Source organism: Onychostruthus taczanowskii, unplaced genomic scaffold (genome assembly GCF_017590055.1).
Source record: "Onychostruthus taczanowskii isolate IOZ18803 unplaced genomic scaffold, ASM1759005v1 scaffold52, whole genome shotgun sequence".
NCBI classification, from domain to species: Eukaryota; Metazoa; Chordata; class Aves; order Passeriformes; family Passeridae; genus Onychostruthus; species Onychostruthus taczanowskii.
The window spans coordinates 838977-852268 of NW_024502791.1; the positions used below are offsets into that span (position 1 = coordinate 838977).

The 13292-nt window shown below is 34.9% G+C and overlaps 1 protein-coding gene across 1 annotated transcript in view; it reads right to left on the reverse strand.

The window, feature by feature from the left end:
• CNTLN (centlein) overlaps positions 1 to 13292 on the reverse strand; it is a 169599-nt gene that overhangs the window by 134319 nt on the left and 21988 nt on the right. The window contains 4 exon segments of the mRNA XM_041416473.1: positions 3798 to 3826; positions 3829 to 3973; positions 4556 to 4645; positions 4647 to 4691. Coding sequence (XP_041272407.1) covers positions 3798 to 3826; positions 3829 to 3973; positions 4556 to 4645; positions 4647 to 4691 — 309 coding nt within the window.

Sequence of the window (13292 nt, forward strand, 5' to 3'; positions counted from 1 at the left end):
TGGGCTGCAGGTGCACATGGCAGGCTCATGTTGAGTTCTTCATCAACATCATATTTTTGACCATGAAATAACCTATAATATCTTACACTCAGTTTCTGAGTATCTGCATTTTTAAGATCATATGGAATTTATCACATTTCCTTCTTGTTGATACAGTAGCCGAAAACGTTAACTGTGTAAACATGCTATGTAGATTTGTGAAAATTTACCTAGCACAAATACTCCTAATCTGGGTTCATTTCAATGGAGTGTTTAAGATTCAAGCTTTTAAAGCCTATTAAAAAAATGCTACTTGAAACAGTCAAAACATCGAATAATTCAGTTATACAAGAGCAAAAATGCATATTTATAAAGGACAAAGTGCAAGACAGCAAGAAAAGGTCAATTTAAAAGAACTTCAAACATGAAAAGCATAAGAAAACCAAGGCTTGAGGAAGTACAGTTATGCCCATTATGGAGTCACTATGAATTAACACCACAGTTTTGCTATTTGTAGCTTCAAACCATTTGGAAGTCACTTTCAAAGACAGTAGCTTTGTTTTCATGTTTTTTCCTATTATATATTATGACAGAAGTGAGAGTAATTTTTCAAGGTCCCATCTCTGTAAAACTCTCATTTTTCATTGGAACTAAAAACCCAGGCTCCTCTTGAGAGAGATGGCTGTTTCTTTGGAAGTTCCAACCTTAAGACTTCAGAAACTTCAAAAAGTACAGTGCTAACTAGGAATTAACAAAAACAACCAACCAACCCACCAGTAAGCAATTCCACTATCTTTTACTTCACCTCCATTTAAAATCTGCCAATCTGACATTTTTTCACCTACATAGAAAGCCTTTTTTGACTCGAGTTTGAGGGAAAATATATTCACCTTGATACTAAATAATAATTTAGGTAACCTCCACCTAAAGAACAACCAAATAACTCAAATAACTAACTGATTCTTAGATAGGGAAGACAGATAGCTGACTGATGACTTTTTCATTTGTTCACTTTCAAGACATATAGAAAGCTCATATATAAGCTCTGGGAATCACAAAAGAAGCATAAAAAGTTCTCAAGAACTACTTTAGGCAGAAAGCAAAGACTTAAGTCTATTTTCTGTACACTATACATTATTTATATGAAGGTACAGAAAAGAAAAATAATAAACCACTATTGTCAGCCTTTTAGCCTCCTCATCAGGTATCCTCCTATTAAGCTGTCTCACACTGATTTCAGCTAATATGACACAACTTTAAAGAAATGTTCTTTAAAAGGACAGAATACCCATAGCATCTTTTCCTTTCTCTCAATTTGAAGAAGTTAAATTTTATACCTGGTTATCGTAGCTTACAATAACTATCAGTCTTCAAAAGTGAGAAGTGTTACTTTTCAATAGAAATGGTTTAAAGACAGAAAAGGAAAAAAGAAAAAAAAAAGATTAACATTTCAGCCTTTTTACAGGTGACCACTTTTCCTAAGAAGCAATCTGTGATTTAGATCACATATTTCTAACATCTAATACACATTTTAGAGGCAATGTTGGGCTAGCATATTTTGATAAGGATTCTTTTTATTCTTTCAGACAGAGGAGACTAACATGGATAACATCTGTATACAACACGTCTTTAAGACTGTTAAATGCCATGTCTATTAATGAAAAGCATATGTACATAAAGATGCTGATTCAACTCCCAAATTGAAGGGTGAGAAGCAGCCAACGCCCTCAGCACCCCTGGATGCAGTTAATTTCAGACAGTTCCAATGGATGTGTACCAATCAAGTTCTCTGAGGTATCTTCCAACACATCCAACTCTCAGTACTTCATATTGCAGTCTGTCTCTTGGTACAAACTTTTGGGGACACCTTGGACAAGACTGAGGGAAAGACAATATTAAGTAGTCTGCTGGATCTATTAACTTTTGTAATTAATTCATCATTCAATTTCAGCAGCAGGTCCCCTTTTCCCTTGTTCACTGATAAAGCAGTTCCAGGAAATTCTGGTTGTATCAGTCATTATTTGCAACTCTCAACTGCACATACGTTAACACCACCCTTCAGTGTCTAGACAATAGTTCTGAACTCCCTCTCTACAGCTTTCACTGTTTCCACTTCCTGAATAGTGTTTTCCATCTGCAGCCTGCACTAGTGGTGAGATCCGTTTAGCCAAGTTGATCTGTTGAGACATCCACTTTTTCTCCAAAGTGGACCATACTTGGGCTTGGAGAAAGCTGTCTTTAAAGATGTTATAGATTTTCCTGAGCTCTTTACCCTTCAAAACTGCTTCTCACAGGATTCCACCTACCAGTTCCCTGAACATCTGAAGACTCTGCTTCTTAACTCCAGGGCTGCACAGCACAACTTTCCTTCCATCACTGACTCAAGGTCTTGACAACTTCATAGTCATTACAGCCAAGACTGCAAATGATCATTATCTTCTTATCAAGTTCTTCCTAGTTTGTAAACAGCAAATCCAACTCTGTGACATCCCTGGCTATCTCAGGCAACAACCATCCCCAGAAGTACTCTCTTTCACACTCTAGACAACAACTTAACCTGCCTTTAAACACCCCTTTGAAATACCAACACTACTAATTCCCATCCCTACAATCACCCAACTCTTTCATTCATCAGCATGCCTCATCAGCCAGGAAGACAGAGACAGAGAAGTTATTCTGACTGTGCTAACTGAAAGGATGGGTAACAGATTTTCAACAACTCGTCCAATATTATAAGCACTACATTTGACAACTTAAAAATTATTTCATCAGTTTGGCAGTTAATAGATTTTTCTCACCCAAGAATCAACAAATCATTTCTTGTCCTAGGAACTCTATAATCCTTTCATCATAACCAGTCTGAAGAAGTCAATCTGCAAGAACTTTACTTCCCATGTTAAAAGATCTGAATTAAGCTCTTTCAAAAGAGTTTCCATCACCACAACAACCCAGAAATTGCTAGCATGGGAAAAAAAGGGCATTTCTGGGTGAGGTGTTAATTAGATAGTTATTGCAATGAAATACTTCAATAATGTAAAAGAACACAGCATTGCAAGAGTACATTCATCATGCAAACAAAAAGAATCCACCACCTAAATGTGTATATAAGCAGCTGTTGAACTAAGATTAGCCAAGTTTGTGGCTCATTTCTTGGAGGAATTTAAAAAACACTAGCCCATTTCCACCAGGAAATGAGAAAAAGTATGGTTTAAATAAAAAAGACTCTGTACCATGTATTCAGTTATTTTCTTTTTTGCTTTATCGTAAACTATGAAAAAAACTTTTTAATGTATTATAAGCAATAATAAGACCCCTCACAGAATAGAGACATTTGGAGACTAGGGTGCAATTTATTTGGAACTATATGTTCTTCCAAAAATACAAAGATCAAGGCTACTGCAACAAGATTATAGGTAAGTAAATTACAAATCAAGAAAAAAATTGTGGTAATACTTTTTAATCTTTTATTATTTCAAACACACACACATATGTGTGTGTATGTATATATATATATATATATATATATATATATATATATATATATATATATATATATAAATATATAAATAAAATCTCAAAGTACAGCATCTTTTATTTTTTAATGACTACATTTTAAGATGACTATTTGAAGTCAGATTCCTGCTTTGCAGCATCAATTTTTAAAAAGCTGTGGGTCTTAAGTGATAGAATGTAAATGAATGCAAGTCCCCACTGGTAGATTTGAATACATAACTTGCTATTAAAAGAAAATAACTTGTAGTGAAATGTCTGGAGAAGTTAATTTCAAATAACATCCAGGAGTCTGTTCCACTTCGTACCTTTATTCTGGTATCATTGCCAGATTTTTTTTCCATTGTGCCTCCTGCTTCCTCAGTTTCTCCAGGTCACTTAGCAGGTCAGCACAGCATATATTTAATCCCTTATTTTTCTCCTCCAGGTTTTTTATAACCAGTCTGTTTTGCTCTTCCTTCTTCTGTGCACACTCCTCAGTGTCCTGTAGAACAGTACCACAAGGGCCGATAAACAAAAAAGTGAGAACTAATCAGCAAATATAAACTGTGCAGTTTTACCCTCACAGCAGCTTCTATATTTGATGGCCAAGGTCACCTGTGCACTTTTATTGGCCTCTTTCATGCAGGTGGAAGGGTCATATTTTTTAGCTGGATGACAGCTTTGATGAGTACACATTTGCAAAGAGCCCATTAATTGATCAAGCTGCCTTTGATGCTGTCCCCAGCTATTTTTGAGACCCACACAGACATATCCTCCCAGACCTCAGCTTTATCAATTAATAATGCCAGTCCCATCAGAATCTAATTACAAGAAGCCACATCTTCACACTTCTACTTTCTTTGCTCCATTTCCATCATTAACTATTTATCTGAAAGTTATAAAGCTTGGATTCTTGGCTTTAAAGCATCTTTCTCAGTTAGTATGTGAGAAAACAGTAAGGTATAGCAAGGCCTAAGGCAATTTTTTCTCCAAGCTTGTCACTTTCTGTGCCACAAAGGCTGACACTGCTTAAAGAACTACTTCAAAGATACAGTCTTATGAAACTATGTACAAGTCAATATACCTTAAGTTCTTGGCTTTTATCTTTAAATTTCCAGTTCAAGCTACCGAATTCATTCTTCAAACGGGTATTTTCCTCATCCACAGCATTTTTTTCTCTGCATTAAGCTGTTTATCTCCTGCTGCTGTCATGTGAGCCTCTATTTAAAAAAAACAAAAAAAAAAAAACCAAAAAAACAAACAAACAAACAAACAAAAAAAAAAAAAAAAAAAACAAAAAACCAAACAAACCAAAAAACAACCCTGAAACCTGTTCACAGACAAAAAAGCAAGTGCAAAAGACCATGCATGTTCTGTGTTACAGGCCTATGAAATGTAACTGACATATGCAGTTTTTATAGCATTATTTTAATTCCATTAGTACTTTAATCATACTCAAAGCCAAATGACTATAAGACACAGTAATGCAAATCAAGAACCAAATACCCTGCTACTACTGAACAAAGAAGCCTATAAATGCAGAACTGAATGGAAATTACTCAGCGAAGCTTATGAAAAAACAGTCATTTAAGAAGATGTACCTGTGTTTATGGATTAAAACAAGTACATGCATTAGAATACTGTTTAGCTTGCACTTATAGCACAACAAAAAAATCAAGGCAGAGCTGAATTCAAAATCCTGCAGAATTTTCAGAACTTGCCACAGTAAACAAAAATGACTATTGAGTGAGGCTACCAAAATGAGTATGATAAAAAATACTTTTAAAGAGAATTAAGTCTGGCTGAATTCGCAGCTCAAGGAAAATAACACAACATTGCTCATCACATACTATGGGTTAGTTCACCCACATACAGAAAAATCTCACTGCCACAAAACAAGAACTTCAAGTTTCTGCAATGACTTCATTTGATTCTTATGACACTTGCATTAAACACCCTCACTCTTCAATACCTATTAGAACTCTGTTTTTCTCTCCAGGAGTCTGCTTTTATTCCACATTCTGTTTTGTCCCATCTCTTTATAAATCAAAAGGGCTTTAATCTATAATATTTTCCTAGCAGTGACACCATAACTGTGGTACAAAACTGATAAAACTTTCATGTCGGTACTGAAGTATAACTGCTTTGCTTAGAATACACAAGCTAAAATGAAATATGTACAGAAACATAAAAAATCATCAACAAGACAATAATCCTCTAGATTATTTCACAATACATCTGATGACAAATGTGAGAGTTTTCAGTGTCTAAAGCTTACATCTGGTTCATAAGTATGTCAGACAAAAAAAGAATGAATATATGCTGAGCAAAAACAGGCAAAACAGTACATTTGAAGTGGCACTTCACCATTCAAAAGACAAAACATTTGTTCTTTGGATATATTATTACACTTACAGTAATAAACTGTTGCTGGCAGAAATGATTTAGATGAATCTTTAAAAAGGTATGTATCCACATTACTATGGAAAGCATCAGTAATTTTGTCTGTTACCCTCCCACTCCACAGGTCCTCATGGAATTGGAGTAAGCAGCTCCTTCGAGTCTTCCTTCTAGCTCATTACTACTTACTTAACATTTATCAAAACAAAAGTCTGTACTTGGAGACACCCTTAAAACATCATTAAAAATCTCACCTATCTGAAACATACTCTTGGCTCTGAGCTAAAAATTCACATGCATATTTTTTATAAAAGCTCCAGCTCTTTAACACATCTAATTTCTGAGTACACAGGTACATCATACTAATAATTAGTTTCATTATACACTGGGCAGAAACTGGGAAGCATACGTGTATTTGTGAAGTAAAATCAGAGATATTTGGGTTCTGTCTTAAATGGGATGTTTTCCAGCAGTTTGGAGAATTAATGGAGACAGGATGGTACAAAAGTGCAACTAGCTATTTTAAATGCTTGTTCTGTATTGCTGAAATTAAGTTTTTGACTGAAATAAACTACTTACTGTGAATACTCAGAACAGTCAGACAGGTTATCCTCAATCAGACTTGCACATTAACTACTTATCTCTACAACTGAACTGTAACTTAACACTTGAAACCAATCAAAAAGCAAATATATCACATCAATCATTAAGCACCAAACTCACCTGAGTAGTCTACAAAGTCACCTACTGCAGCACTAGTGAAACATTACCTCGGTGAGTTACACTTGCATGGAAAAAAATCCTGTTATGTTTAAAAGCATTTTTCTGGGTTACCAATTTGCATGCTCTTATCTTTTCCTCTAAATGAATTGAACTTTTACTCCTCTATCTCATTATTTCACATGCTTATAAAGAAAGGAAAAAAACCAGAAGTATCACTCAGGAGCCATGAATGGGTAGAAATAAGAGTCATATAAAGGAATTCCTGTGAAAAAGACAATTAAGTAAATTATCATCTGCCCTTTTCTATGCAGCTCTTTTTGTACTTTGCTTCCTCAATCTATATATTATTTCATATAACAGGAGAATAAAGATTGATTTCTTATTGCAGAGGACACAAGCAGTGTTCCTAAAAGATCACCCTATTCTGGTAGGCAAGTGAAACAGCAGGGGAAAAAAACACACCTGATCAACACACAGGGCAACCTCCTACATGAGGTTACTTTGACAGATTTCACTAGGTAAAACACTCATCAGGAATTAATCTATTCCCACAGTATCTACTGATATTTGTCTAGATACTATAAAGACAGTCTGACATAACACAAAAGCAATCTCAACTTACACTTTGAGTTGACTCAGTCATACTTGTTTGAATACAACAGGGCAAAGGCAATGTTTGACAGCTTGGTGGTCAAGAACCATAAAAAACCATGTAACATGTAACATCATGTTACTAAGGCATCTAAAGCACACTTCGACAAACTTTCAAGAAAGAAAACTTTTCTAAAGTGAATTTGCTCCAGTAAAAACCAAAATAAACTGATTTTACCCTTCTTTTATTCTGGGAAGTATCAAAGAATATACTCCTTGATATACAGGAAGTATCCCTGTACACTGCTGGATCCCAGAGAGCTCTAGGCAACAGTACATAGACAGAAACACTGTGACCTGGGGGAGCAGACCTTTTGAAGTCTCAGGGGACTGTCATTCCCAAATTCACTTTCATCCTTTCCATTGGCATCTCTTTACTTACAGCACACTTTTTTTTTCTTCCATAATACACTGTTTACTGGCAAATACTATTTCTTTTTTATATATCTTCATAACTTCATAACTTGAAGAGGAAGAAAAATCACATACCAAATCAAACTGAAAAAATCTGCTATGAAGACAATAGATTAAATCCAAAAGGTGACAACAGCTCTTTCTTGTCTTAGCACTGAACACATCAATCTTTTCATGCCAGTAGGATGTTAAAATTATCTGTCTGTATTTCATGTGAATAGACACAAATAAAAGGTTTTAAATTAAAACCTTGTTTATACCCACTGTGAATTTAGACAGTACAGTGCTGTATGGAGACAGTGAAAGTGGCAACAAAAGCAACTCCTCAATGCTAGGAGTCTGATTGCCAAAAAAAAAAAGGGAGTCAGGATACAACTACCAGAAGTTATGTACTGTTTGATATTACAGATATCATCACTAAAATTCCAGTCTTAGTGAAATATTTTTTAATCTGCTAAATACAAAGCATGTGAAAAGAACTATATAACAAAAGCTGTACATGTTATTATTGCCTTAAGTGCTTTCCAAATTTTCATATTTTGGGACACAAGGTAAAAAAAGTTGGAAAAACCAACCCCTAATTCTGCATTTTGAAATCAGTCAGACTGCACTACTAAATAAGTATTGCATAGCTGCCTCTATACAGGCTCGTGAAATGTAAGTAAGAGTGGGTTTTATTTCGTGTGAAGAAATTAACTCAAACTGAAGTAAAAATAACCTAGGAGAAACACAAAACTGACACATCCTTCAATGTTGCTGCTTATACACAAACGCAACAATACACTGGGAGCTGAAGCACTTAATGAAAAAATTCAAATCTATGCACCACAATATTGAAGGAGTCCATCTATGAATGCAAAAAAGGGGCATACATTTGATTTCTACTATCAAAAAGATCACAGTAACAAATACTGAATTCTGTGCTTTCTTCATCACATTCTTTATCAGAAACTTTCACTGTACAGTAGTCCACTTCCAATATACCACATGGAAAAAAGAAGCTAAAATTAACATAAACTGATGAAAAATAGAAGTACTGAAAATACTGACATTATTTGAGGAAATCCTGACATCTTCTACAGAAACAAAATTTAGTAATTAAATTATTTTATTAAAAATTAAATGTGGAAACATAATTTCTTTTAAAGTTCTTCTTCTCAGAATTGCTACTTCAACATTTTGTGAAATATTTTCTCCCTTTCATCATCTCTTTTCCCTCACCAGGTAGTTGAGGTTAACTTATCACACTTTTAACTTCTCTCCATCCAACTCCTGTTTTCATTTCTAGCAGGAATTTAACAGTAAGTATACACCACTAAAAATGCTCCAGTAACATTTTATACCTTCCCTTGATTAAGCTTTCTTAAATTTTTCTCTATATTTTTTCAACTTTATTAATACTCATGGTTCTTGAATATCTATATGCATGTTTTAAAAAAAGCATTGCTAGTTATATTCTCATACAGTCCTCCAAAATGAAGAAAAAAAAGGAAAAAAAAACCTAACAAAATAAATTAATTTTATTTCATCTCATGACTTCTAGATTAGCTAGATCTAATATCTATATAGATATTAGATCTAATATAGATTCTAATATCTATATAGATATTAGAATCTAATATAGATCTAATCTATATTAGATTCTTAAATTATTTTCAGACCTAGGACAAATAGAAATACAAGTTAATTCACAAAAAGCTGAGTGTCACCAGCTGCATTCTGCAGTCTGTAGTGTCCTTTTGGAGTCTGACAACAGCTAGTTATAATACATGAGTTATTTTTAAATCCATACCTCTCTAAAAGTAAAACACCAACAGTGCTACCTGATTCTACTGCACATAGATTCTAAAGCATATCCATATTTGCAGCTAAATATTCAACTAGACTCTTAACAAGGATGAAAAAAGCCAATGAAAAATAGCAACAGACATATACTGCATTTAAATGTAACACATGTAACAGTATTTTGAGTGCATATCCCATTTTTAATTCATATTACTTTTCATTCCTAACCTTCTGCCAGAACAATCTTAAACAAACTAAAAAAGCAACCACAAATAGACAGTAATCGAAGTGTGGGAGTTCAGTTGATTTTCATACCACCAAAGTTTGTTCTTTGTTGTCCAATGCCATGCTATCCAGGATTCCCTGAGATAAACCGATCAAAAAAATGGTTTCTGAGAAAAAGAAGTATTAACCTGCAAGCAGGTGTCCATAAATCCATTCCCAAAATGAATGACAAATTCTGAATGTCTATTTCTATCAATATTAGACATGAAATACAACATGATAACTTAGAGATAAATACAAGGAAAAACATTCTTATAAACTGTCAATTAAAATGTGTTTTTATACCCTATATGTGCTATTGGAAAAGAATAGGTCTGTTTTGCAGTAGAAAAGAAAATCAAGATTCTTTAAAGCATTTTTAAGAGGATCAAGTAAAATGGTCCTACAGAGAAGCAAACCAGAAATAGGAGCAGCTGAATTCATCCCGCAGGTGGCGAATACATACTTACTTCTCTACTATTAGGCAGCATTGCTCCTGAATTCTCACCTGACCCATAGATTTTGAAGGGTAAAACAGCATAATCTATTATAAACACCTATGTTCCCTACTGCCATTTTTGGACTTCTCTGGTGTGATTAATTTGTATCTCCAGCAAAGTTGGCTATCTTATTTGAAACACCCAAGAGGATTTCTCAGCACCTGAACATGTGGTGGGAATAAACTGTGGCTGTATGAAACTCTAGTACCACACTTTCACTAGCAGCAATGGAACCATCTCTTACCAGCAACCTACTGAGTAGGTCACAGCATGGAGAAAACTATTTTTTTTGATGTGCACCACCTCCTTTTCACTCATGCTGGTCCTCAGAACTCCAATGCAATACGCTCCTTCTCTCATTCACTAAAACAAAGGTTTACTAATATTTTCCTCAATATCTTATGACCCTTTGTATCCCTTTCGCTCAGTTCCTTCTTTTGTACAGGTATAATGCAAGCAAGCACTGCCAGCAGCTGCACTTTTGCACCAACAAGGGAGTCAAACACTGTTTCTGGCACATGTGGTTTTCCACAATAGGTTTTCCGTCTCTGAAACATGAATACAGAAGCTCCCTGCCCTGAGAAGGGGAAACATTTAGAGGCAGTTTTTTGCAAAAACACACCTCTAATTTGTAAATCAGACAGCATTTTGTTAAAATAGAAAACCTGTAGCTCCATAATAAGTTCAGCATCTATACCAAGCAGTATAGCATGTATTGCAGAAATGTGTCTGCTACACTTCGAAATGGACTGTCAATTTTACTCTGCTGAGCTCTCCGGAAAACTGTAAATACTGACAACATAATCTAACAGTCTTGCCACAGCTAGTGATTCTCTGCACCAGGACAGATCAGATTTTCTATACAACGCATAACACAGTGCTGTACAGCAACACTGCCTAAAAAAAGTAGTCTCTGCTCTTTCCTCTCTCCTTAGCAGCTCTACTTGGAAACAGCAGCAGCACAGCCTTCTAGGTCAGAAAACAGAAAATCCAAATTATCTTTATATCCACTATTCTCTCTACTAATTTCAAATCAAAACCAATATCCTGCTAAGTGAGCTTTTCTCTTCTCTTCATTGAAGTGCACAATCTTGATGGAACCAGGCTTAGATTTTTTTTCTATGCTTTCCTCTCCAGCAAGGCTTATACAAGGTCCTCAGAGTGAGTTAGCTTTGTGGAAGAGCACATGATGATCTGAGATCTGCAGGAATCAATCCCTACCAGCATCTTTGCCTGACATAGCAGTACTTCATTACACTCCTATACATCCATGCTGCCAGATCAGGTGTAGTAAATAAAGAACAGCTGTTGCTGTGATCACCTCTTCTGACAAGCTCCTTCCAAAGTGTTGTCAGCAGATTCATAAGGCCAGAATCTAATCTTACAGGGCACTGCCTGCTTCTTTCTTCTACTTGATCCTTGAAGTATAACCATTTTCTTGACTTTCAGGAAATCTGCCTGTATACAAGTAAGAAGCCACAACATAAGGAAACTTCCTTACCAAATGTCCTTAAACAGAGAATAAAATCCAACCATCTTAAAACCATACTGACTTTAGAACTAAAAATTAAAAAAAAAAAAAAGTCACTACAATGACCAACTAATATACCAAAAACAGTAAAGAAGTTAATATCTTATACAGTAAAAGCAGATTCCATTGGCTATAGAAACCATTTTTAGCTCAGGTATAAGGCTACTCTGCTTTGACTCTCACTGGCTACATGATAACTATTCTGGGCTGAAAAAGAAATTTCCCAACTAGACACTAGCTGACAAGAGGATGAATGAGATCACGAACATAACCTCCCTCTTCTTTCCAGGTTTGACTACTGAGCTCTGCTCAACATTCAAGAAATCATGCATTGCAAACTAGTGTACTGGGCAGAGGACAAAAGACATCACATTTCTTTAGTTTTCATTTTTCTGCCTAATCCAAGTGCAGGTACCATCTCTGTAGAAACACCACTGAAAATATGAAGGCTGAGTAATAAAGACGCAGAAACTTTAGTCAACTTCAGAAATGGCTACTCATATGAATTATTGAAGAGATAAGGCACAGATTTACAGCACAACTGCATACACCCAATACAGCCTCTTTTCTGCAGAATTAAGTAGGAAAAAGTTAAGTTTAAAAACTGTTTCCTCAAAATGGAGGAAGCTAACTCACAGAAACACATTTTCAACTGGTAGAAAAAGCCTTCCTACTGGGAATGCATACAGAAATATTAATGAGCTGTAAAGGTACACTGTAATTCAGAGGTTATTAATTTCATCAGTCAAAAAAGCCCACAGCTATCAGCCATATCATACTACCTACCTCAGGTAGCATTCTATCAATAAACCAAAATCAGCTATTTTCAACTGTTTGTATATTTTTCTTCCCATGTTTCTCACTGATATCAGCTCCTTAACAAGGTTTCCTTCCCTTAATTTTACGAGAAAAACTAACAAGAAGATGTCAAACAGAAAGGCAAAAAGACATGATAATTCACTGATGCAGTTCAAAGATACTACATAAAACAGGTTTCACCACTGAAGGCTTATTCCTTTTCCAGTGCAAAACCTGATTCACTTGTTTTTCAAAGAAAAAAAATTTTGTTAGTGTCCCATTCAACATGCTTTCTCTGCAGTATATAAAAATCTTATTCACTGGACAAACTTTTTTTTGCAAAGAGTTTACAAAATTCACATAATCTCAACACTGCTGACACATTCATCTGAACTCCTTATTACCAAAATTATCCTCATGTCCCTCATTACCCAAAAATAATCAAGCTTACATGCTACTGAAAATCAAGTATTTATATGGTAATAATGTCTGTATACATTTGTTCTAATTCATGGAAGTATTTTATTACAAAGAAAAATATAATCAGATGAAGGTATAAAAGTTAAGAAAAATCTTTCAATATTAATTAATGCTTGAAGGTAGAATTATGCTTCTTTCAATTGGACCCATTAAAGGGGCTTTAATATAGATTTGCACAGCAAGCTGAAGATTTTCAAGAGCAGATAATGAGGCAAGCCAGTACTACTTTAACCCCTCTAGAGTATAATCAGTTGATAAGGTTTTGAAACGTTACA